At 40.8% G+C, this 26,638-nt stretch overlaps 1 protein-coding gene across 2 annotated transcripts in view; it reads left to right on the top strand.

Moving 5' to 3' along the window:
* arhgdia (Rho GDP dissociation inhibitor (GDI) alpha) overlaps positions 1–18,461 on the top strand; it is a 54,492-nt gene extending 36,031 nt beyond the window's left edge. For both annotated transcript variants that reach the window (XM_072558812.1, XM_072558811.1), the window contains exons 3-6: positions 5,418–5,501; positions 9,670–9,746; positions 12,109–12,172; positions 16,993–18,461. In XM_072558812.1, the coding sequence (XP_072414913.1) occupies positions 5,418–5,501; positions 9,670–9,746; positions 12,109–12,172; positions 16,993–17,192 (425 nt within the window). In that variant the 3' untranslated portion in view covers positions 17,193–18,461. The remainder of the gene's footprint in view (positions 1–5,417; positions 5,502–9,669; positions 9,747–12,108; positions 12,173–16,992) is intronic.
* The last annotated feature ends 8,177 nt before the right edge of the window (positions 18,462–26,638 follow it).

The following is a 26,638-nucleotide window of genomic DNA, read 5'->3' as shown; positions in this document are numbered from 1 at the left end:
AGATGCCCCTGACAGCTGCTTCATTGTTGATCATTTCATGTCTCTTTATTTAGTACTGTTACAATGTATTTAGTAATACCTCAATAAAATGTGTTGGGTTGTTTCACAGCATTAAAAATTCAGTATCAGTGCAAATTGAAAAGCTTGATCTTTGGTTAACGCTGGAGTAATGAAAAGGGTTCAGTGTTAATTGTTTTAGAATGCAATGGGAATAGTTATGACTTTTACTTTTTCAGTCCATGCCTCTAGACTATTTGCTTTTCTGAGAGATGATAGTTCTTTTTAATAAAGTTTGAATTTTCTCATACATGCCTTGCCATGTTTGCAACACCTATCTTCCTGTTATCCAAATTTTATGGGTTGCAATTGCAGTGTTTTCTAATTTAAGGGAAGTTGGTGTTTGCATTCTCCTGTGGGCCTCACTCCAGTAACTTTTCAGTTGAGTTCAAGTGTGAGGCTGTTATAAAACTTGCAACGAATACTCATTTCATACAATAAGTGTTGTACACAACATGGAAAAATAGAAAATAGGAGCAAGAGTAAGCCATTCAGTTCTTTTGAGCCAGTTTGGCCATTCAATATGGTCATGGCTAATCGTCCAACCTAGTATCCTGTTCCCATTTTCTCTCCATACCTTTGATCCCTTTAGCCATAAGAGCTATATCTGACTCCCTTTTGCGAAGATTAGTGGTTTTGGGCTGAGCCTCTTTCTATAGCAGAAAAATCCACAGATTTGCAACTCTCCACATCAAGCAATTTCTTCTCACATTTGGGGTAGCTGGAGAGATATCGCAACAGACCTTACTGAATCAGGTGTATGGAAGTGTAAAGTATCTGACTGTGTTGTTATTCAATGAGTTATATAGGAAACTGTGCATGTAGCAATCAAGTGCGAAGTTTAAACTTGGCTATTTGGCTATTCATCCCCCATGACTAATAATCTGTCAGCACTTGCTGTTAAGATGCCTGCTTGAAGGCTGAGGTCTTAGGAAGAAAAGTACTGGAATGCTGTAGATATCTGTTCAGTTGCCCCTGACAACTGATGGCATGCTCATGAAAGAATATTATAAAAATCAAATATCTGGATGAATTTCTCTTTAGAAAAATGAAGTTTGAGCAAATGCATCAGCCATCTGCTTTGCAGCAAGTGACCATTTCTGAACTATTTGGATAGTCTCAAACTAAACTGCATTAAGACTAACGTACATAAGGATTAGGTAACTTAAAGTTGTAGATGAAGTAGTGCAGTTGATTTAGTTTCTATGGATTTCAGCAAAGCCTTGGATAATTGGATAAAATGGATTCAAAATTAGCTCAGTTGTAGGAGACAGGGTGGTGATAAGCTTCTTTAATGGCTGGAAGCTGGCGTCACTGGTGGTACCATGCGATCTGTGCTAGGTCTCCTATTATTCATCAATTATATAAATAGCTGACTGGGGCAGTTAGATTAGGAAGTTTTTGGATGATACAACAATTGGTCATGTGCTTAAGTGAGGTTGAGTGCCTTGAGCTACAAGATAGAAATGGGATGGTCAAATGGCCGTCTAAGTGACAGATGAAATCTAAGGGGTGAGGGGGTGATGCACTTTGGAAGGAATAATTTAGCAAAGAAGTATCAATGAATGGCATTACATAAGGGACAAGGGGACCTTGCAGTATTTGTCCATATATCTCCTGAACATGGATGGTCATGTTAGTAGGGTAGTGAAGAAGGCATACAGGGCACTTGCTTTTATCAAGAAAGGCATAGATTACAAAAGCAGAGAAGTTCATGTTGGAGTTATATACCACAAGCTAGAGTACAGTATGCAGTTTTGGTCACCACATTACAGGAAAGATGTGATTGCACAGAGGAGATTCACCAGAATGCTGCCAGATGGAAAATTTTAAGTTATGAGGAAAGAGTGGATATGCTTGGATTGTTTTCATTGGAGCAGAGAAAACTGGGGGGAAATCTGAGGTGTACAATATTGAGGACCATGAATGGAATGAATAAGGAGGAGCTGTTCCCCATATTTAGTTCAGTCATGAGGAGACACAACCTCGAGGTGAGGGCTAGGAGATTTAGACAGGATGTGGGGAAAAGCTTTTTTACCTGGAGGGCAGTGACTTTGGAACATGCTGCCTGGGAGGTTGGCAGAAGCAAATTGCCTCATGTCCTCTTTAAAAAGTACCTGGATGTGCACTTGACAAGTCATAACATTCAAGGCTCTGGGCCAAGTGCTGATAGGTGGGAGCAAATTAGATGCAGATGCTGGAATTGTACTGAAAACCAAAAAAATTGCTGGAAATCACATTGGGTTAGGAAGCATGCATGGAGAGAGAGAGCAAGCTGACATTTTGAATCTAGATGGTTATTCATCAGAGCTTTAGAGTCATCTAGGTTGAAAGTCAGGTGTTCATCACGTGTGGATGCAGACTGTGTTTGCACTGTATGGTTCTATGAGGACTTAAGACTAAAACCAGGTGTTGAGAAGTGGGGAGATTTAGAGAATGGAGAAAGGACAAGGCAGAAAGCAGGGTAGTGATTAATGTCAGACGCGTAACAGGATGGTGGCAGCATACGAATACAGTATACACCATCACACACAATCAGAATGCCACATTCATACCAGGTGGATTAATTTATCGTACACAGAAATATTGACTGAAATAATAGAGACATGGTTGCAAAGCATCCGTGACCATGACCTAAATGTTCAAGAATATTTGACCTTTCCGATGGACAAGGAAAGAGAAGCAGATGGGATGACATTGAGATCTGAACAGTAGTGGGACATTATCATGATTTGAAGGATCTGTGTTGAAGCAGTTTGGGTGCTGAGAAAGGAAAGAAGTCAGTCCTGCGTCGGGTTAATAAGTCTCCTAATGTTATACTGTAGGACAGAATATAAATTTAGAAATAATGGATCTTTCTAAGGAAGAGGAAGTATAATAATCAGAAGATTTAAATTATCAGAGATTAAACTAATTCTTTTGCCTAAAGGAGCCTGGAGGGTGAGTTCATAGAGTATATTTTGGGACAGTTTCTTATAACAATATATTCTGGAACGAGAAAGCTTTTTTTTAAAGTAATGTGTAATGAGGCTAGATGAATGAATGATCTCAAGGATCGTCTAGGTAAGAATGATCATAATTATTCATTGGGGTTGAGAAGTTTGGGTCTAAAATTGAGGAACGATCTCTCAACCTCAAATGTTAACTTTGATTTCTCTCCAGATGGTGCCAGACCTACTGAGCTTTTTCAGCTGTTTCTGTTTCTGTTTTTGTTTTTGATTTACAGCATCCACAGTTCTTTTTGGTTTTTATTGTCTAAAACTATTGTTTTAAACTTAAATGATGCTTGGCGAATGTTTCCTTGTGGAGAAATCTAGGACTGGGGCATATTTTAAAGATAATTTAGGATGGAGATGAATTTCTTCTGAGGATCACTAACTTTTGTAATTCTCTTTTAATATTGAGCATTGGAATCAGGGTCATTGAGTATATTCAAAGATGAATTGCCGAATTTTGATCTAGATGTAAGTTGTAGGATTTGAGGACAAGCAGAAAAGTAAATGAAGGCCAGGATCAGATATGCTAGAGTTGTATCAAGCAGCCAAACAGGCCTTGTTGTGTTCCTATTTCTTAAGAACTTGCAGTAAGCTTCAAATGTATAATGTAGGCTGAGATTAAGGCCAATTAACTTTTGCTTGAGATACTATTTCAGATAGGAGGAGGAAAGGGAAAGTAGTGCAGTAACTTGCTTCAAAAGATTAAGCGGAATCCTTTGTATAACTACTTTTGAATAGTCTGTGCTTGGTTCCAAGGTAAAACTGGAAGTGTGTTACTGTGTCATAGCGCTCTCAAATGAATTGGCGATGGTGTAAGGTCTTTCTTCTGAGCTCCTTAGGGTCTGTCAGGGTTCAGAAGAAAAAGGGTGGTGGCCGTCAGTTACAGCTAGTGAAGCTCCTAATTTGCGAAATTTATAGAAATATCTTCAGGTGATATTGTTTACAAAGAATAAATGTTACCCTAACTGGTCAACACTGGCTTTTGATCTGCATTGTTACTGGTTTTGACCTTGAAAATCAGTAGCTCTGGAATTCGCCAGTTGCTTTAAACGTATATGGAACATAACCATTCAGCTGAAGATAAATGTAGTCTGGGTACCTGTAAATTCTGTTGTTATATTGCATAGTATTTATAACTTTAAAAGGTGAGACTTGCTGTGCAGATACATTTGTTTTGGGATGGAATAAAAGTTGACCTCCAGATAAACTAGTTCCTCCTATTCTAACTTGAAATGAATGCCCAGTGATTGTAATAGCTCTGTGCTCAGAGGCAGGCAAGTGTTTTTAATAATGCATACTTTCAAATACTGAGTATTAAATCTTTTTGATATGATTGAACATTATAGCAGGTGCTTGAAATTTGTGCAGAAGTTTAAATTTGAGGTTGTTCCAAAACCCTTGAGTTGCATTTCCTGGAACTTTGTAATAACTGGGAAAAAAATAAACTCTGAATAAAAAATAAATCTTGCTGTGCTTAAAGCACATTAAGTTGGTGTTTTGAAGGCTCCAGTTTCTAGAAGGTGGGCAGATAACTTTGGGCGGTGGTGGGTGGGGGCAGTCAACTTGCATTGCTTTGACGGTTTCATCTTTGTCTTATTACAGGCCAGTGCATGAGATTCTGTTTCTCCACTTTTAAAGATTTTCACTGTTTGCTTCTGCAGCAATTACATAGAGCTTCTAAAGTCTCAAAATATCCCAGGGTGTGAAGGAATCAGATACTGACTAGGAAGATGGAAAAAATGTTGGGGAAATGACAAGAAAGTTCCATGATTCACAACTTTTTCATCAAATTTGAGATTGAAATTATTACTTCACTGTATGGAGGAGATTCAGCATCAGTAATGCTTAGAAGAACTATAGTGGCAATGATTTAAGATGTGGAAGCTGAATAACATCAGGAATTCGTAGTTCAGGTGTTAAATGATTTGATCAGTCGTGCGAATCTTCTGTCAGTTATAGAATCAAGATGTTCAGAGTTCTGTAAACTGTTTCAAATTCCACAACCTGTTAGGCTATAAATGGCTGTGTAATCATTTTTTTGCAAGTTGTTTCTTTATTAATACTAATTTATATATATCAAAGCACAGCTGTTTTTATAGGATGAAAGTTTCATGTTTATGGAGGAGGTATCTGAATGAGAATTGAGTCTCTTGGTTTTGTTGATCTGAACTTTCAGGAGGACGTGAATCTTTTTGACTTGGAATTTGTATTTCAAATTGTGCCACGAAAAGGAATTCTCTGTAAGCATATTTCAAGTGTTGTTTCTTGAATCTTGCTTTATCTTGTCCTGTCTTACATTTGCTATGAAATGGCAGATATGTTTGGAAATGTCGGTATTTAAATTTTATGTTCTTTTATTTGTAGATCCCAATGTTCCAAATGTTCAAGTGACTCGACTAACACTGGTGTGTGCAGCTGCACCTCAGCCCTTAGTGTTGGATTTAACAGGTCAGTAAAGCTACCTGATTGAGATTCTGTGATCACAATGTGCATTTCTGATGTCATTTTCAAAATAGCGTTAAAATCAATTTATAATTTGAACCTTTTGCCCCCCTTTCTCATGGTCACTGTTTAATTTGAAATAATGTTTCAATTTGATATCTTCTGTACAATTTGCTGTTTTTGTGCCATCACTATAATGGCTGAAAATGGTGAATTCCTCCTCCAAATGTCTGTGGGCAAGGATCACTCTCATCCCATTCAGGTTTTGAACATCTTCCTTGTATCATGATGACGAAGGGTTTATGTCAATGTGTGGTCTAATCAGAACACTGTGCCATTATTAAGAAGATTTCCTCTGGTCTGTTTCCACCTCTGTAACATTGCTTGATCTGGTCTCTGTATCAGTTTCTTTGTTAAAACTTTGATGCCTTTCATTTGGCTATTCCAACAAGTTTCTGGTTGGCCTCTAGCATTCTGTTCTCTGTAGAAAATGCTGCTACCTGTCCTAACTTACATCACATCTGTTCACCTATGCTTATGCTTGGTGACCTATATTAGTTATGTTGGTTGATATCGGATAAACGTTTCTCGCCCTCCTTCAGATTTCTCTAGGGACTTGCTCTTCCCAGAGTCTGTAATCTCTTCCACCCATTATCTTTGGAGATATTCATGTAACTCTGGTCTCAAGTACTCTAATTTTAATTGCTTTACGTTGGTGATCAGGCCTTCAGATGCATAAGTTAGAAACTCTGGAATTACTTATTATTACCCCCCCCCCCCCCCCCCCCCCACCCTAAATAATTCCTCCCACCCCTCCTTGAACATGCTTCTTAAATTTTCTTAAACCAAGCTTTTATATGGCTTGTATTACCTTATTTGCTTATACTCCTGTGAAGTATTTTGAAGATTTTTGTGTTAAACACACTTTACAACATACTGTTCTGCCTTTATAAACACACAATTAGTTATAACTTGGATGCTAGAAATCTGAAATAAAAGCAAATTACTGGAGAAATTCAGGTCTGGCAGCATCTGTGGAGAGAGAAATAAGAGTTGACATTTTGTGTTCAGTGTGATAATTCTTCCTAAGAGGAGTCATACTGGACTCAAAACATTAACTGGTTTTCTATCTCCGTAGATGCTGCTAAACCTGCTGAATATCCCCAGCAATGTTTGTTTTTATTATCCATTCTGTTGATGTCATTTATATCTCTGCAGTGTTTGGACATGTTGACTATATTAAAAAAATCTAGTTGAACCCCTAGATCTTTTTGACCATCTATTTGAATATTTAGTGAACACTTCAAATAGCACTTGTTCATACAAAATCTTTTCATTTTTATTTGATCTAATTTATTTTCAATTCCTGGATTACCTCATCAAATTCAATAAAACCTTATAACTGAATGCCTGAATTTAAGCCACTAAATGGATGTTCAAGACAGAAGGTTGCCTGGGTTCATTTCAAGTTATATCTGATTTAAATTAGCTCTCTATAGAGTCATAGAGATGTACAGCACAGAAACAGACCCTTCGGTTCAATCCGTCCATGCCGACCAGCTAGTCCCACCTGCCAGTACCCGGCCCATATCCCTCCAAACCCTACCTATTCATATACCCATCCAAATGCCTCTTAAATGTTGCAATTGTACCAGCCTCCACCAATTCCTGTGGCAGCTCATTCCATACATGTACCACCCTCTGCGTGCAAAAGTTGTTCCTTAGGTCTCTTTTTTATATCTTTTCCTTCTCGCACTAAACCTATGCCCTCTAGTTCTGGACTCCCCGACCCCAGGGAAAAGACTTGGTCTGTTTCTCCGATCCATGTCCCTCATGATTTTATAAACCTCTATCAGATCACCCCTCAGCCTCCGATGCTCCAGGGAAAACAGCCCCCACCTATTCAGCCTTCCCCTCCGACCCTGGCAAAATCCTTGTAAATCTTTTCTGATCTCTTTCAAGTTTCTCAACATCCTTCCAATAGGAAGGAGACCAGAATTGCGCACAATATTCCAAAAGTGGCCTAACTAAAGTCCTGTACCGCCGCAACATGACCTCCCAACTCCTGTACTCAATACTCTGACCAATAAAAGAAAGCATAACAAACGCCACCTTCCCTATCCTATCTATCTACGACTGCACTTTCAAGGAACTATGAACCTGCATTCCAAGGTTTCTTTGTTGAGCAACACTCCCTTGGACTTTACCATTAAGTGTAGAGGTCCTGCTAAGATTGCTTTCCCAAAATGCAGCACCTCACGTTTATCTGAATTAAACTCCACCTGCCACTACTTGGCCATTGGTCCATCAGGTCAAGATCCTGTTGTAATCTGAGATAACCTCCTTCACTGTCCAGTCCACCTCCAATTTTGCATTCTGCAAACTTGATAACTGCCTCTTTTGCTCACATCCAAATTATTTATATAAATGATGAAAAGTAGTGGACCCAGCACCAATCCATGTGGCACACCACTGGTCACAGGCCTCCAGTCTGAAAAGCAGCCCTCCACCACCACCCTCTGTCTTCCACCTTTGAGCCAGTTCTGTTTCCAAATGGCTAGTTCTCCATGTATTCTGTGTGATCTAACCTTGCTAACCAGCCTCCCATGGGGAGCCTTGTCGAACGCTTTACTGAAGTCCATATCGATTGCGTCTACCGCTCTGCCTCATCAATCCTCTTTGTTACTTCCTCAAAAAACTCAATCAAGTTTGTGAGACATGATTTCCCACGTACAAAACCATGTTGACTATCCCTAATCAGTCCTTGCCTTTCCAAATACATGCACATCTGTTTGCTGTGAAGCTGAAAGAGAAGAACTGTTAAATGCTAGAACCGGGTCCTTTTTTATTCTGTGTATTGTAGGACAGTTCAATAAACTATGCTTCAAGTGATCATTCAATAGTTCTAGAATCAGAATCATACACCTCGAAAACAGGCCCTTCAGCCATACTCACTCATGCTGACCAGGTTTCCTAAACTGAAGTAGTCACATTTTCCTGGAGCTTTTTTCGTTTGGTTTATTATTGCCACGTACTGAGAAAAGTATTGTTTTGTGCGCTGCCCAGGGAAATCATACTTTATATAAGTACATCAGGGTAATAGAACAAAATACAGAATTATAGTGATACAGCCACAGAGAAGATGCAGAGAAAGATCAATTCTAAGATGAGAGCTCCATTCAAAAATCTGATAACAGCAGGGGAGAAGCTGTTCTTAAATCTGTTGGTATTTGTTTTCAAACTTTGGAATAGAATATAACGAGGGTAGGATGGGTTTTTGGTTATGTTGGCTGCTTTCCTGAGGTAGCAGGAAGTGAAGATGGAGTCAATAGAAGCAAAATTGCTTTGTGATTGACTGGGCTGCTCTCTAATTTTTTGTGGTCTTGGGCAGAGCAGTTGCCATACCACGCTGTGTTGAATCTGGATAGGCTGCTTTGTGTGGTGCACCTATAAAATTTGGTAAGAATCATTGTGGACATGTCAAACTTCCATTACCTTATGAGGAAGTAGAGGTGTTGGTGTGCTTTCCTGACCATAGTGTTGACGTGAATAGACCATGACAGGATTGCTTGGTGATGTTTTACTCCAACTTGAATCTCTACTGTCTCTACCTTAGCACCATTGATAGAGAGTCAATGACCAGCTCCTTGATTTAGTCCATATCCTTCTCAACTTTTCATGTGAACTGGATGGTCAAAGAGTTTGCACTGTCATAACATGAGATTTTTAGAGTATAGCTCTTTTGTACATAGGCCGTAGTACTTCAAAGATAACTCGCCAAGCTATCTTGACCTTGTCGTACTGCCTGTGCTAATCTCACTGGCATTCATAATCCACATTCTTGGCAATATCACCAGTTCTGTTTTAGTTACTGTCTTCTCTGTTTACTGATTCCTTGTCCTCCCCTCTACTCATTTACCTCGTCTTCAGTAGCATGCCCTAATGGGTACTCCCTGTTGGGCTCTGGCAGGACACACACCTTCTACTTTGCAAAATTTTCTCAAAACTTATTCCAATTTTGCTTTCCACAATTTAACCACTTAGTTTCTGAAACCTTTTCTTTAAAGCGGCCTTGGATTCTTTACAATCTGTAATTTTGTGTATGCACCTGTTGAAACTGCTCAAATTTCTAAATAATTTGAACCTGTGTTTGACAAAATGTTTTTATTTTCAGGTGACGTTGACAAACTTAAAAAACATTCTTTTGTGCTGAAAGAGGGTGTTGAATACAAGATAAAAATCAACTTCAAGGTTTGTTTCTATTCTTGTAATCATGTGTTGAGATTGCTTGGGTAGTTATTGTTTGTGGTCTTCCTGACTCTGGATTTGGGCAATTGCTTACCTCCTATAGCCTCCAAATTCATACCCTTACAGCTCTTGTGTATTTAGCTGAAAAGCAGGAATGCTGTTAGCCGCCTGAACTCTGGAACAATGAGTGTGCAGACTTGCATGTTGATCAGTTTTACAGATGGTCCCATTGTTATGTTTGTGGAGCTCCCTCCACTTTATGCTATAGCTTAAAATTCAGAATTATGATTGCTTGGGTCTATTTTTAGAGTTGTTTCTGTTGCTATTTCTTTTCTGTATGACAAGAATCTTAAAATCTTGTCAGTAAAAATAGGAAGTCTTTATAATTATACTCTTCTAGTTATCTACAGGCACGGAGGTTATTTTATTATCTGGTGGTCTTGGAATCGTAGCCGCTTCCTAGCTCTGGCTGAGACAGCAAAGTGCCTCACAATTGTAAGACTAAATACTAGTAGGCATTTTTGACTAAGGACAGGCTCACCGAGGAAGCATGGTGTTGGCTGACACCCAGCAGGCAACACTGGATAGTATATATAGCAGTCAGGGATAGAGGTCCCTCTCCGTGAATGCTGACTGTTGGGAATGTTCTTAGATTAGATTAGATGAGATTAGATTCCCTACAGTGCGGTAACAGGCCCTTCAGCCCAACCAGTCCACACCGACCCTCTGACGTGTAACCCACCCAGACCCATTTTCCTCTGACTAATGCACCTAGCACTATGGGCAATTTCCCATGGCCAATTCACCTAACCTGCACGTCTTTGGACTGTGGGAGGAAACCAGAGCACCCGGAGGAAACCACGCAGACACAGGAAGAATGTGCAAACTCCACACAGACGGTCGCCCGAAGGTGAATCGAACCTGGGGCCCTGGTGCTGTGAGGCAGCAGTGCTAACCACTGAGCCACAGTGCCACCCTTTCTGGTTGGCTTCCCCATCTTACACCACCATGAATGTCAGCATTGTTAAAACTCTGCCTGTATCATGTCACCAAGATTTTTTCACCCATTGTCTCTGTGCATGCCAACTTAAATTGGCTCCCACTCCTAAATTTGATGAAATTTAAACCCTTGTCAAAATCTCATCCCAGCATCATGAACGTCCTTTCCTCTTCCAATTCTGGCTGCGTGAGCATCCTGATTTCCAGTTGTTCCATTGTGGTGGTTGTGTCTTGAGCTGCCGGGGCCCTAAACTCTAAAGTTCCCTCACTTAGTTTCTCCTCTTTAAGATGCTCTTTAAAACTTACCACTTCCCTGTCCAATTATTGCCTTGTGCAGCTGTCAAATTTTGTTATTGCTCCTCTGAAGCATTTTGTGGCACTTTGCTATATGGAAACATTCTATCAATACATATTGTTGCTGATGTATGTGGAAGTCCCATTTGGGAAAGTACCAATTCTGAGTGCCATTGTGCTGCAGCTCTAGTCTCCAATCCGATGGTGAGAAGAGGGGAGATTTATTTCTACTTTGCAATCCATCCTTTTATCTAGTATGTCTATACAGTTACGTTTATGGGGATGTGATGACCTAGTGAGATTATTGCTAGGTTATTAAGCCAGAGATCCAGATAATATTTCCTGGAGTGGGGTATAGAATCCCACTACAGTAGATGGTGAAGTTTGAATCAATAAAAATTTGGAATTAAGAGTCTAATATGACCCATCATAGATTGTCAGGAAAACCATCTGATTTACTAATGGATTTAGAGAAGGAAATTACTGGCCCTGCTTGGGCTGTCCTACATGTGTTTCCAAGCCCAAAGCCTGGAAACTGCCCTCTCAGCAATTAAGAGATGGGCATGAATGCTGGCCTCTTTCTGGATTAGTGGTGCTGGAAGAGCACAGCAGTTCAGGCAGCATCCAACGAGCAGCGAAATCGACGTTTTGGGCAAAAGCCCTTCATCAGGAGGGCTTTTGCCCGAAACATCGATTTCGCTGCTCGTTGGATGCTGCCTGAACTGCTGTGCTCTTCCAGCACCACTAATCCAGAATTTGGTTTCCAGCATCTGCAGTTATTGTTTTTACCTCCTGGATGCTGGCCTAGCCAGTGAAGTTCATAACCGAATTTTAAAAACAGCTTTGAGAGTCCATTCTTACACCAGGATCATGGTGTTTGCAAAGCTAACTACAGACCTGCTTGAAGGCAGTGAATAATGAAACTTACAATGTCTGTCTGTTCTCCAGAATGAGCATGTTTTATATCAAACTCCTGACAAATTAATCCACGATAAGGGTTAACATCGATTGTATCAATAGCTGAAAGGCTATGTGTTTATTTAATCTCCCTCTCCCTCCTCCCTCTCTTCAGGTTAATAAGGAAATAGTCTCTGGATTGAAGTATGTTCAGACAACGACAAGGACAGGAATCACACGTGAGTACAAGTGTGTCTTGTGCAGTGAATGTGAAGTTAAATTTCTCTTTCTGAAATACTTGGAATGAAAACCAATTTTTAAAAAAAGTCTACGTTTCCTCCATATACCACGTTCCCAAGAGCAGGTTTTTCTTCCCTGCCCATCCCTAGCTAAATAGAAACACTCCAGTTTCCTTGTTGTTCAGATTTCAAATACAATAACTTTGTTACTCCAGATAAATAGAGTTTGATGCAATTTTTGTTCAATTCAGAATTCTTGGCTAATGTTGCTTTGCTTTGATTTTTGTGCTGATGACAGATATTAGCTCTAGTTGCAGGTAATTAAGTTAATCAAATAATAAAAATTGAATTTGCAGTTACTTGAAGGATCAATTTCAACATTCTGATATCTGATTTGGACTTAAACACATGGAGACTGAGGGCAGTGTCATAATAGAAAAAGCTTACTGTGTTGCCCAAAGTGTCCAAAGAGGATTGAGAAAGTGTTGGAAATCCTTAAATGTTGATGAGAAAAGTGATGAGGAAGGCTAAATAGAATGAGTAAACTAATAAGATATATTAAAGCCAATTATAAAGGCTACTGTTTTTGAAAGGAAGAAACTGGCAAAAGTGTAGATCCTGCAGAGAGTAGAAGCAGAAAAGAAATTATAGTGGGAATAAGAAAATGGCAGAAATACTAATCAAATGTTTTATCTGAGTTTGTATGGCAAACACTATTGATGTGTTAGGGATTAAAAGTAATGCAAATGAGGAATTTATGGATATTATTGTTGGGATAGAAAAAATACTGGAAAATCTAATGATCATCAAATCCTTGGTCATGCTGACCTACAGCCTAAGATTTTGGGAAGTCGTTGGAGTGATAGGTATATTTTTCAATTTTTACATAATTCTCTTGATTCTGGAACAGTTCTGTACACTAAAAAATGGCAAAAGCAAGCTAACTGGTTTAAAAAGGGAATGGAGGGAGGAAACTGGAATGACAGCCTGGCATCAGTAGTGAGATAACTAGATTGTAGTAGCATTTGGTAACATGACTATAGGCATTTCAGAATGCTAGGCTGACATCACTGTTATGAAAGAGAATTAAAAGTTGGATACATCTGACTGTTTTGAGGGTGTAGCATAGATAGGGCAAGCACAAGATGAAATGTATTTGACTTTTCAATGTATTAGAGATACAGTAAGTTGTATGGTGTTAGGAGTAATACATTAGCGCGGGTTGAGGGCTGGTGAACACACTGCATCAGAAAAACCGGTCATTTTCTGGATGGCTGGATGTGAGATGTTCTGCCATTTCCAGCAGGATACCTTGACCCCCAAACACGTCACCATCCTTTTCCCTTTCACTGTTAGCATTCCACAGGGCCTGCAATGCCCCGGTCCATCACTGTTAAGGCACTTTCACTCTCTGCACATTCTGTGCTCTTTTCTCTTTGACACGCAAGCCATTCCGAACATGATGCCTGTGCTTCGTGTTGATTACATACCCTGTCTCTGCTGTGGTTTGTTGGCTCAGAGGAGATTTTTTTTGTCCTGTTTATCGTACACCTATTTCACATCTAAATCTTCTCACGGGTGTCGCCACGGGTGTTCCATTTGCTGCTGCTCTCTCTCCTCCTGTCTCAACAACAAATAAAACCCAGCATTTTCCAGTATCTTTCAGCTCTGAAGAAGAGTCATACTGGACTCAATATGAATTCCATTTCTCTCTCCACAGATGCTGCCAAACCTGTGGAGTTTTTATAGCATTTTGTGTGTTTTGTAACAAGTGAAGTGCTGGTTATTTGCTATCTATATCGGTGTCTTTAAATGAAGAGACCAGGTGTAATATATTCAAATTTTTAATACAAAACCAAGTGGGGCAGTAAATCACAAAGTTAGGAGTTAGGAGGATAGCGACAGATGGAATATAATGTTTGATAAGTGAAAGTATTCACTCTGGTAGGAAAACGCAAGTGGAGTTTGCACATTCTCTCTGTATTTGCCTTGGTTTCCTCCCACAATTCAAAGATGTGCAGGTTAGGTGAATTGGCTGTGCAAAACTGTCCACCGTGTTCAGGGATATGTAGGTTAGGTGCATTAGTCAGGGGTAAACATAGAGTAATAGGGGAATGAGTCTGGGTCGGTTACGCTACAGAGGGTCGGTGTGGATTTTAGGCCAAATTACCTATTTCCACACTGTACGGATTCTGTGAATCTATGAATTATCTAAATAGTGAGTACCTGTGAAATGTAAGTGTTTAAAGGGTTCAGGCAACCTACGTAAAATATAGTTAACATGCAATAGAAAGGATACAAATAAGAATACTGTATCCAGTTCTGGTTGCCCAGTTATAGGAAAGATATTATTAAGTTGGAGAGGGTTTAGAAGAGACTTACCAGGATGTTGGACATGTTGAGTTATAAGGAAAGGCTGAATAGGCTGGGACTTTTGTCAATGGAGTATTGCGGGTTGCAAGTACACCTGATAGAGACATGTATAGAGTAATGAGAGGCATAGATAGAGTTAGTAGTTGACTTTTCCCTAGGTTGGGGCATTTTAAGACTAGGGGGCACCTTTTATTTAGGTTAGAGGAGAGCGTTTTTAAAAAAGACATGGGCAAATGTTTTACACAGAAGGTGGTTTGCATGTGGAATAAACATCCTGAGGAAGTGGTGGATGTGGGTACAATTCCAACGCTGAAAAAAAATTGAGATAGGTTCATGAATAGGAATGGTTTGGAGGGAAATCAGCCAAGCGCAGGCAGGTGGGACTAGTTTAGTTTGGTATTATGCTCGGCATGCACTGGTTGGGCTGTTTCTGTGCTTTATGATTCTATGAAGGCAAATGTTGGCCTTAAGAGTTGGAGGGTAGGAGTGAGAAAGTCTTCAGTTGTGGCCATAATTAAAATACTGTGCGCAGTTTTGGGGCTTTTCATATCCAAGTAAAGATAGTGTTACAGTTTAAATGTTCACTAGAGTGATGCCTGGGCTGACACTGTCCTCTGAGGAGAAACTTGGTGGGATGACACTGTATTCCCCAGAGTTTAGAAGAATGAGAACTGATCTTGATGAAATGCTGACAACTCTGAAAGGGCTTAACCAGTAAGATGCTGAGAGACTGTTTTCCAGGCTGGAGACTCTAGAACTGGAGCTCATTAAGGGCTGACTGTTTAGGATTGAGATGTGAAGTTTCTTCATTTAGAGTTGTGAATCATTATAATTCTCTCTCCAAAATGCTACAGCTACTCCATTGAGGACTGAGATCGCTAGAGCTTTGGAACAAAAGTATTCAAGGACTGAGAGGCTAGACCAGGAAAGAGGAGTTGATTTAGAGATTCAGCTGTGATTTTACTGATGAGCAAACCAAGCTTGAGAAGCTGTAGAACATGCTACTATAAGGTTGTGGTTGGTTAAGTTGAAAAATTAAATGTACTAGTTTTTGTTTCGGGAAGGATATTAAGGACTACAGAACCGAGGCAAGGTTATGATAATTCATCATCTAATGGTATGCAGGCTTAAGATGCCGAGTAGCTGTCTCCTAGGGTGATGGAGATGATGACAGATGGTGAGCATTTTGAGAACTTACTCATCAGTAAGCACCGCCACCCCCCACCCCCCCCAATAAGCTCAGACAGATGATTGCACCAGGTTCAGCACCCATTTGTGACCCCTCTAATAATGCAACAAACCCTGAACAATCAGGCTTAGGGTGAAAGTGGCAATTAACATCTGTGCCACACAGGTGCCAGATAAGGAAGAACCTAACCATCTCCCTTTGACATTCCATAAAAGAAGAGCAACACAGGTTGGAAATTCTGTGGTGAGGTAATTCACCACCTGTCTTCCCCAAAGTCTACTAACAATAAGGCTGGAGGGTGCTGGATTACCCTCCACTTGCCTGACTGTGTACAGCTTTAACAACACTCAAGAAACCTGGCACTATTCAGGATAAAGCAGTCCACCTGATTCACAAACATTCATCATTCCCTCCCTCCCCTCATTTTCTACTTGGGGATCCTGCAACCTTCAGGATTCCATATTGAGTTGAACAATATTAGGGCCTGAGCACCTTCTCCTATGTCCTTGCCCTAACCCCACTCCAGGTCTTACCATATGGGCTATTACCACAAATAATCCATTGTCAGCCATTAATGGTCTCCGTTAGCAGATATTGTTTCCCCCAGGCCGACGATTACCCATTCCTTTTGCCCAATTTTTCTTCCTCACTCTGGGCTCCATGACCACCTATTGTTTACTCTTCCCCTACTCAATCTTCAGCATATATGCCAGCCTTTTCCTAGCTACAGTCACTTCTGAAGAAAGGTCACTGGACTCAAAACGTTATCTCTGCCTCCTTTCCATAGATGCTGCCAGACCAGCAATTTCTGTTCTTGTGTCTGATGATCCTCAATTCCATTTCCTGTCTTTTTCCCCCCCCTAACCCAAGAGCTCTCCCACGTGGGCTGGAGTGCATGGCAACCCCTCTTGCAAGTTCCCTCCCATGGCCCACACCATTCTGCCATGGAACTATGATTAGGAGATCGATATGCTGGAGCTCCCTTCTTGATGGTGCTGTGGTATATCAACATTAAATGGATTGCAGCAATTCAAAAACCTGGTGGAGCTTATCAAAGGGCAATTAATGCTCGTCTAATCAGCTACTCCCACATTCTGTGAAAGAATGTAAGCAGGGCGAGCAGGTTATGGAACGTTTTAAATAAGCGTGTATTGTGCTTGGAATGTCAGAAGCATAAATGTGCAGCTTGAATGAAGACCTAGTGAGAAATTAAATGGATGATTCATTAAAATTCCTTTTTCTTGTACCCTTTGAACAGTTGATAAAGCTGAATACATGGTGGGGAGCTATGGTCCACGTGACACCGAATATGAGTTCCTTACAACACAGGAGGATGCACCCAAAGGAATGTTCGTGAGGGGCACCTATACTATCAAATCCTTTTTCACAGATGATGACAAGCATAACCACCTCACCTGGGAGTGGCAGCTCAACATAAAGAAGGAATGGAAAGAATAATCAACACAGGACAAGCTGTCGTCCATCTGACAGAGGAAACATAAAAATACACCACCTGTACCAAAGTAATCTTTTTTTGAAAAGGAACAAAAAAATGTGAGATTTATACTGCACAGCGAGATCATTGGCAAAAGAAAATCAAATCCTTTTTTTGTAAGGCACAGGTCAGAGGCACGGCTACATGTTTCATTCCCCAGTCTCATTTTAGTTTGCTTTTTTTTTCCTTCCAGCAGCTGCCTTTTGTGGGGGATGGGGAGGGTGGGACTGCAGTATGTTGCTTTAAAAGAGGAAGCAACGAGTCATATAGACTTGGCTTGAGGTCTTGACATTCTGCAGTGGAGCTTTGACCACTTCTTATCTATTACTTAAGCGCAATGCTAAGCTTGGAAATTTAGATGATCATAATGTTTCAACCAGGCAAAAGAATATAATGTAAATTTGTTAGAGGCAGTTCTTTCTCTGAATTTAAAAAAACTTGTAATTTTTATTGTGTAACCATGTTGCCTTATATATGCTAAAATTGTTTTTGAAAAAAATCATAGAATTTCTTAGTCAAGGTCTTTATACTAGTAGCATGAATCCAGAAACCATTTTGTCTTACTAGGTGCTTGTGGTTGTGATCACATTGCACTGCAGCTAGTCTGATCAATGCTGGCATTTCTGATGTGAATGCACATCTATTAAAAGTAGTATTTCAGCTGTACACAATTGAGTATTGAAGGCCTACGGTTTAGAGAGAATTTTGTGCTGTGTCTAGGCATGTTACAGCAGACGGAATCATGTATAGTTTTTCAAGTAACAGGTGCTAAGTGGAACTGCCTGACCATGAAATGTCAGCAGTGGATGAAGTGTCAACCAAAAAGATAAAGGAGCATTGCTTCAAAGTGTTGGAAAGGGATGGTGGAACTCGCGTTATGCCTCTTTGTATTTTGTGCCTCATATCAATCTGTGTCAGTATTCCATTTCTGGATTCTCTACACTACCATCCGGCTAATTTTAGTTGAATAGTTTCATTTTTAAAATGTGGCATATTCAATAAAGTGTTCTAAGCAGCCAGCATATATCATTGGAAGCTTTTAGCCATTGAGGTTAGAACTGGGACCAAATGTGATTTTACCTGTCTGTCTTGCCATATCCCTTGCTCTTCCCCATATACAATAATGGATTTTTTTATGTTCTCTTGTGACTCCTGTGTAGACTGGATATTAACAGGTTAAAAAAACCGTACCCACATTTTCACTGCAAATATAATAAAATATTCCGACTAAATACTTGTCGTCTTTTCTCTGTCAGCAACTTGCATAATTTCTAAATTTGAAGACAACATCCTAAAGCATTTTGCATACATTATCTGAGTTTCACACCAATCCATGTGAGAAATTAGGACAGGTGGCCAGACGCAGCAGCAAGTTTCATGGACAATTGCTGGAAATCTGAAATATGAAAGGAAAATTTGAGGAAATCTTGCAGCATCTGTGAGGAGAGGAATGGTTAACATTTGAGATTGACCTTTGAACTTGACAAGGTGGCTGTTGAGAGGCTTGTTTTCCATCACACTGACCTCTAGAAATGAGGAATTGCTTCACTGGAGGAGTTTTGTTGGCAGCAGAGGGTATAATGCAGTAAAGTGGGGTTAAGGGACAATATTGGGCATGTTCTTTTTGAATGGTGTAATTGGCTTGAGCGGGTTATACTGCTGATTTATTGGGGTGGTGACAAAGGGAATTTGATTCCTTTACCAAACAAGATCAATTTTCCAGCAAATGTAGAAGTGAAAGAGGATCTTTCTGTTCCTTCTCCCACAAAAAGTAAACTCGAAATTTTCAATATTTTAGCATCAGCTTATGGCAAATTTAATATCATGACTCACAGTTTTTCAGTTCCTAACCTAAAACCCCAAAGCTAAACTTCTTGAATGCCAATTGCAAGACACTATACACTGGAAAGGAGTCAGGCTTGACATACACTTGATGGTATTAACGTAGGTGCTAAAGGTATCAGCAATTGTCTATTGAAAGAACTGCTGAATTGGAGCCCAATTCTGGAAATTGGGACTTTCATTAATCAGATGCAGATTATCAAAGTCCCAAGAGGAGTTGGAGTTACTGAGTTTTGAGAAGATTTGTAGCTCAGGTTGGGGTTCTGGATGTAGGTTTGCTCACTGAGCTGGAAGGTTCGCTTTCAGACGTTTCATCACCATACTAGGTAACATCATCAGTGAGCTTCTGAATGAAGCACTAGTGGTATGGCCTGCTTTCTATTTGTGTTTAGGTTTCCTTGGGTTGGTGATGCCATTTTTCTCAGGGGATGGCAAATGGGATCCAAGGCAATGTATTTGTTGATAGAGTTCCAGTTGGAATGCCACGCTTTGAGGAATTCTTGTGTGTGTCTGTTTGGCTTGTTTTAGGATGGATGTGTTGTCCCAGTCGAAGTGGTGTCCTCCTTCATCTGTATGTAAGGATACTAGTGAGAGTGGGTCACGTCTTTTTGTGGACAAACAGGCAGAAAACTAGCCAATGTAGTGTTATAGTTCTTGCAAGGTGTTTTGTAAATGACATTAGTTTTGCTTGTCGTCTGTATAGGATCTTTCAAGTTCATTAGCTGCTGTTTCAGTCTGTTGGTGGATTTGTGGGCTACCATGATGCGCAGGGGTCAGAGTAGTTTGGCAGTCATTTCCAAGATGCCTTTGATATAGGGGAGAGTGGCTAGGGTTTCTGGACATGTTTTGTCTGCTTGTTTGTTGCTGAGAAATCAGTGGACTGTCTTCACTGGGTACCCGTTCTTTTTGAATACACTGTATAGGTGATTTTCCTCTGCTCTGCGTAGTTCCTCCGTGCTGCAGTGTGTGTTGGCTAGTTGAAATAATGCTGTAATGCAGCTTCATTTGTGGATGTTGGGATGATTGCTTCTGTAGTTCAATATTTGGCCCGTATGTGTTGTTTTCCCGTCGACACTAGTTTGAAGTTCCCCGTTAGCTGTTCACTCTACTGCGACATTTAGGAATGGCAGTTTGTTGTTGTTTTCCTCCTCTAGTGAATTTTATGCCAGTAAGGGTATTATTGATAGTCTTGAAGGTTTCCCCTGATTTGTTTTATTTACTGATGACAAAGGTGTCATCCATGTAGGGGACCCAGAGTTTGGGTTGGATGGTTGGCAGAGATGTTTGTTCGAGTCTCTGCCTTACTTGCCCCTGTTAAGAACCCTGATATCGGAGATCCCATGGGTGTTCTGTAGGTTTTGAAAGTGAAGTGGGTGGTAAGGCATAGGTCCACTAGCTTGACAATATTGCCCTTGCTGATGAAGTTGTTGTTTGGTGTATGTGTCTTTGGTTCTTATTGTGGTCAATGTTTCCTTGGCCAGGCTGATATTGATGGATGTGAGCAGGACTTTTGCATCAAAGGAGACCATTATTTCATCCTCTTCTATCTTGGTGTCTTTGGTCTTCAGGAATTCTTGGGTGGAGTGGCATGAGTCTTCTCCACACTCACTAGTATCCTTACATATAGATGAGGAAGGACACCACTTCGACTGGGACAATGCATCAGTCCTAGGACAAGCCAAACAGACACAGATGAGAATTCCGAGAAGCATGGCATTCTAACTGGAATTCTGTCAACAAAGATATTGACTTGGATCCCAGTTACCACCCCTGAGAAAAAGAACAGGAAATGATGTCACCACAGGAAATGACATCACCAACCTCAAGGAAGCCCAATCATCTCAATAGAAAGGGGCCATAACACCAGTGCTTCTTCCGGAGGCTCACTGATGATGATACCTAGTATGGTAATGTAACATTTGAAAATGAACCTTCCAGTTCAGCACACAAACTTGCATCCAGAGTTGGAGTTCCATCAGAAGCCTTGTACCATGGTGGGCCTGCCTTACATTCCAACTTCTGTGAGGTTTGCAGTGTTTGCGAGCAGCTGAGGATTCCACAGCATCCTCATCGCTCAGATCTTTAAGTAAAGAAGTTAGGAAGTACAGGACATTGGTGAGGCCTCTTCTGAAGTGCAGTTCTGGTTGCCTTGTTACAGGAAGGATATTATTAAACTGGAGAGGGTTCAGAAAAGGCTTACCAGAGTGTTGCAGGAATAGAGGGTTTGAGTTATATAGATAGGCTGAGACTTTCTTCAGTGGACCATTGGAGATGATGGGGTGACCTTAGTTTATAAAATCATGTGGGGTATAGATAAGATGAATAGCAAAGGTCTCTTCCATAAGGTAGGGAAGTTCAAAATTAGGGGGCATATTTTTAAGGTAAAACCGTTTGTATGTGGGGTGAACTTCCAGAGGAAGTGATGGATATAGATATAGTTACAACATTTAAAAGGTATTTGAATAAATTTATGAATAGGGGTGGTTTGGTGGGATATAGGCTAAACACAGGCAGATGGAAAACTTGGTCAGCGTGGACTAATTGGATTAAAGGGCCTGTTTCCATGCTCTGACTATCTTTGTTGCTTTCATCACCTCATACAAAACCAAAGGGGTACGGTCAGATTACTCCAATGGTTATGGGATCCTGTGGTGTTTTTTATTGCTGGGAAGATGATGTCTTGGTTTAATGTTCAATGGCCTGTGCTTCTCATTGGTGATAGTTGACGGTGATGGTGTTTACAAGGAGACTTCTTCAGGGAGTCCTCAGTGTTTGAGTGGGCCCTGACTGTTCAGATTACCAGTGGGCAGCTCTCTGTAGGACACTGTGTTGGGCAGATGACTGTCACCCGTTTAGGCAATGTACCGTGTCCAATGTATTCATAAGTGCTTTGCTCTGGCTTATTGCTGATGTTTTACCCCAAGCCATTTTTGTTGTCGTTCTTTGTCATTTCCTTCCAGTCTTGGGGCCTGCCTCCTCACCTTGTACAAGTGCACCTCAGCTAGAATGGGAATCAAACCCTGTTGGAGGTATTCTATGCCACACACCAGCCTCCTGTTAATCAGTGACCTGTACACATTGCCCAATATCTCCTTTAATTGTTGTACAGGATGTTGGTGCAGCCACACCTGGGAATACTGTGTTCAATTTTAGTCAACTTGCTATAGGAAACTGAACTGGAAAGAGGGCAGTAGAAATTTACAAGAATGCTGCCAGGATTGAAGGGATTGTATTATAGGGAGAGGTTGGACAGGGTAGGACCTTTTACAGTGTAGGAGACCGGGGGAATCTGATAGAAGTGTATAAGATCATGAGATGTATGGATAGAGTGAATGCACTCAGTCTTTTTCCCCAGAGTTGGGGGAATTGAGGACTAGAGGGCATCAGTTTAAGGCTAGAGGGGAAAGAATAAAAGGGAACCTGAGGGGCAACTTCTTTTTACACAGAGGGTGGTACACTTATGGAATGAGCTGTCAGCAGCAGTGGTTGAGCCAGGTGCATTTAACATTTAAAAGGCATTTAAACAAATACACGGGTGAGAAGGATGTGGGTCAAAGTGTATGGTGCTGGAAAAGCACAGCCAGTTAGGCAGCATCCAATGAGCAGGAGAATTGACATTTCAGGCATAAACTCTTAAATCCTACTGCTGCCTGACCGGTTGTGCATTTCCACACCACACTCTTTGACTGTGATCTCCAGCATCTGCAGTTCTCACTTTCTCCCACCTGATTAGAAGGCGATGGGCCAAGTGCAGGGAAATGGTGTTAGCATGAACAGACATTTTGGTTGGTGTGGACTAGTTTGGGTTAAAGGGTCTGTCTCTGTGCTGTGGGACTCTATAACTCACCAATACCATCAAAGCTCAGCCAGTTAGGACAATTCTCCATTTGAAATTTGTTTAAAAAAAACTCAAATTGTTGTCTCTTGCTGAAATAAAATTCCTCTCTCAACCATGCACTTATTGTAGAAATGGAAATCCTTTTGCAACTTTGTGGAGAACAAGCCTGGAACTAGCACATTGTCTTTTCCTCTTCATTATCATTCACTGTTTGTACCAGTCTCGGTCTGATGGGAGTGCGATCTAGGGTGTGATCAATTACGATGACAAATGGAATGAGGGCATTGGTACTGGAGGTTAGTTTGGTTCCTTAATCCTCCAGTCTCCTTCTAGCTTAATTATCAGTGCTAGAGACTAAGGTGCTGACTAGCATTGTGTGCTGATCAGATTTGCAATTTTAGATAGTTAATTATGACACCCCTTCCACACTTCTGGGCTCTTCTTAGACCTAACTCTCACTAAGTGGCCACATTGAGAGTGTAATGTGGAAGCTGTCTGATATAGTCATTGGGAAAGCAGATCTACCGGCCTGGGTTTTTCACTTGTATTTTTTTCCCAAAAGCTTTAGTCACTGGCTGTAGCAGCAACTTGAATTTGTGTAGTTGCTTTAATGTCACAAAGCAATTAAGTCATCGTCGATCTTTAACTTCAGAATCTTTGGGGAATTGGTGCAGAAACTGAAATAAGTTGCAAATTAAAACCTTCAAAGTTTGGGAGAAGATTTATAGCTCTGGTGCTCGTTGTTGTGGTTCTGTTCGCCGAGCTGGGAATTTGTCTTGCAAACGTTTCGTCCCCTGTCTAGGTGACATCCTCAGTGCTTGGGAGCCTCCTGTGAAGCGCTTCTGTGCTGTTTCCTCCGGCATTTATAGTGGCCTGTCTCTGCCGCTTCCGATTGTCAGTTCGAGCTGTCCGCTGTAGTGGCCGGTATATTGGGTCCAGGTCGATGTGTTTGTTGATAAGAGTCTGTGGATGAGTGCCATGCCTCTAGGAATTCCCTGGCTGTTCTCTGTAGCCAGACCCAGACCCATTCCCCTCTGACTAATGCACCTAACACTATGGGCATTTTGGCATCCAGTTCACCTGACCTGCACATCTTTGGACTGTGGAAGGAAACCAGAGCAAACCCATGCAGACACTGGGAGAATGTGAAAACTCAATATAGACAGTCACCAGAGGCTGGAATTGAACCTGGGACCCTGGTGCTGTGAGGCAGCAGTGCTAACCACTAAGCCATCATGCAAGTGTGGGTTACATTTATCTGGTTCATTTTTGTTAATTGGCTTAGACTTATTCATCTGTGGAGTATGGGCTATGCGCAGAGGGTAGTTAAGAGTCAGTCACGTTTCTGTGGGTCTGGAATCTCACACTGCACCATGTAGGGATGGCCGATTTCCTTCCCTAAGGGACATTAGTGGAGCAGATGGGTTTGCACAATAAAGTTCTAAGTTAGCTTTTTATTCCAGACTTTGACTTCAAATTTCACCACCTGCCATGGGGCAGGTAATGATGAAGTAGAAATGAAGCTTCAGAAGTGCCAGTGGGGAATGAACGATTTAAACAATTGCCAGTTATCAGTAAAATCTGAGATTTAGGGACTGTGGGAACCTTTTGTCTCTCTTCTCTGCCCATAACTGCATTCCCAAGTCAAATGGTTTCTTTAGCTTGTCAAGTGAAATGGATTTCGTTTTTAAAAAAAATTAAATTTTCCAACTGCATTGGCCTTGTTGACATTTTTCTTCCCCCACCCCAAACGTCCGAGTTTGTTCCAAAAGTCAGAATGGATGAGGCAAGTCTGCAGTCCGAGTGTGTGCTATTTGCAAAATTTCAAAGTTTGTCAGATTTCTCGTCGTTGACTCCCTTCTGCTATTGGAAACCAGCGGGAAATTGAAATCACGACATTTTGTTCAGGTCAACTTTGTACTTCTGGTCTGAATACCAATCAATGCCACCTGGGGCAGCTTTTTAATATTTTTAAAAATATTGTTTATGGGCAATGTATCCTTTTCAAAGGAAACATCAAGTAGTACTGAATCTAGTGCCCTAGTGCCTTAAATTTGTCTGAATTTGAATTCATAAGTTTGACTTCTATGTGAATTAAAGAATGAGGTGGTTAGTACCAGCCTGACAGAGGAGAGGAGGGGAGCGGGCAACAATAATGCTAATTCAACTTAAAGGAGAGGAACACACGATGACATACTTTGGTTTGGAAGAATGAGGAGCGGCACAGTGATTAGAGTTCTGAGTTTTTATTCAGGAACCGAGCAGGCGTTACATGTAAACTGAAAGGTGACAGGATAATTTGAGACGTTTTGAGGGAAGGAAAAGGGATATGAGATCTGTAGCTTATTGAGGTACAGAGAAGGAACACAAAGGTGTGATAGACCTTAAGAAACACTTGTTAGGACCAGTTGCAATTAGTTCTGGGATGTCAAGGTTTTGGAGAGTGTTAGAAACAGATTTATCAGAATAGCACCAGCAACGAAGGATTTCAGACACCTGGAGAAGCTGAAATTGTTCTCCAGAGATAGTTGAGATTTTAGTCAAGGAGTTCAACCAAAATTAGTGCTTTAAAGATCAGTAACCAGTGGATAAAGGTTTAAGAACTTTGGCTGAAATAACCTCGGACAATGAGCTGCTTGAAAATGAAGTGGAAGCAGATTAATAAAGACAAACGTGGCAGGGCAATGGGGAAAGAGTCGGGAGTGGGTTTTCTTTGATAGCTCCACCAGTGAAGTATAATGGGCTGAGCAGCCTCTTACAGTGTGGTTTCATTGCATGATTTCATGAATTGCAATCGTCAGCCCATTCCAATTGTGCTGGGTCTGAAAGAGCTGTCCATTTAATGTTGGCCTCTATTTCCATCTAAATATCCAATGCCCAGGAAGCCTTTCAGTTGAGCACACCGAACGTTGCTTGTTTGTGTCCATCTGTTGCGTTCACGTGTTACACTTTGTTATAGATACAGAGTCATTGTTGAAAGAAATATTGTCATTGACCCCCGTCCGGAATTCATAAACCATTACAGTGACCCTCTGGTTAGAGAAAATCCAAGGTAATGTCCATTGCTTTGACTTTGGATGAATGAGCTTCAAGGATCAGGCCAGCCTTGTACCGAGCCATCACCAATGAATCTCATTGCTAATGCTAACTAATTAGCAATGTTATCGCAGATTGGTTAAAATGGGAACCTGAAATGTAAACACCACTGGGGCAGACTGTACAGTTGTGATGTTTTGCTACCCTCGAACAGAAGATTATTAAATATTGACCCCATTCTTTTATGATTAAACATTTGATGTTTCTATAATCATAATGAACCATCAGGTCTCTTGTTTTTTAATCCCTGGTCTGTCCTATTTTCCTGACCCTTCCTGCTGGCTGTTGTGTCCCGTCAACACTGATAACTAGAAGTTCAGATTTCTCTTTAAAAGTTAACAACCGAAAGAAAAATGCATAAATTTTTCACACGTTAAAACTTGTATAATGTCAAATAATTAAAAGTGCTATTGACCAAACGTTTTTCTTTTAAAGGTGACTTCTTCTTTAAGCTAACTTATACTTGATGGAAATTGAAATAACTCCACAGAGGCCGATATCCTGTCACCAAGTCACCCTTTATTTATACACTGAGAGTCCTTGACACTGATCCAGCTCCCTCAGAGCCAGCACACAGAGTGAACAGAACCTCTGACACCTGTTTATTTCTTTTTTGTTTTTTTTGATTGCCCC

This window comes from Chiloscyllium punctatum, chromosome 39 (genome assembly GCF_047496795.1).
Source record: "Chiloscyllium punctatum isolate Juve2018m chromosome 39, sChiPun1.3, whole genome shotgun sequence".
NCBI classification, from domain to species: domain Eukaryota; kingdom Metazoa; phylum Chordata; class Chondrichthyes; order Orectolobiformes; family Hemiscylliidae; genus Chiloscyllium; species Chiloscyllium punctatum.
Note: the sequence above shows the minus strand (reverse complement) of the source record. Positions and strands in the feature narration are given on the sequence as shown.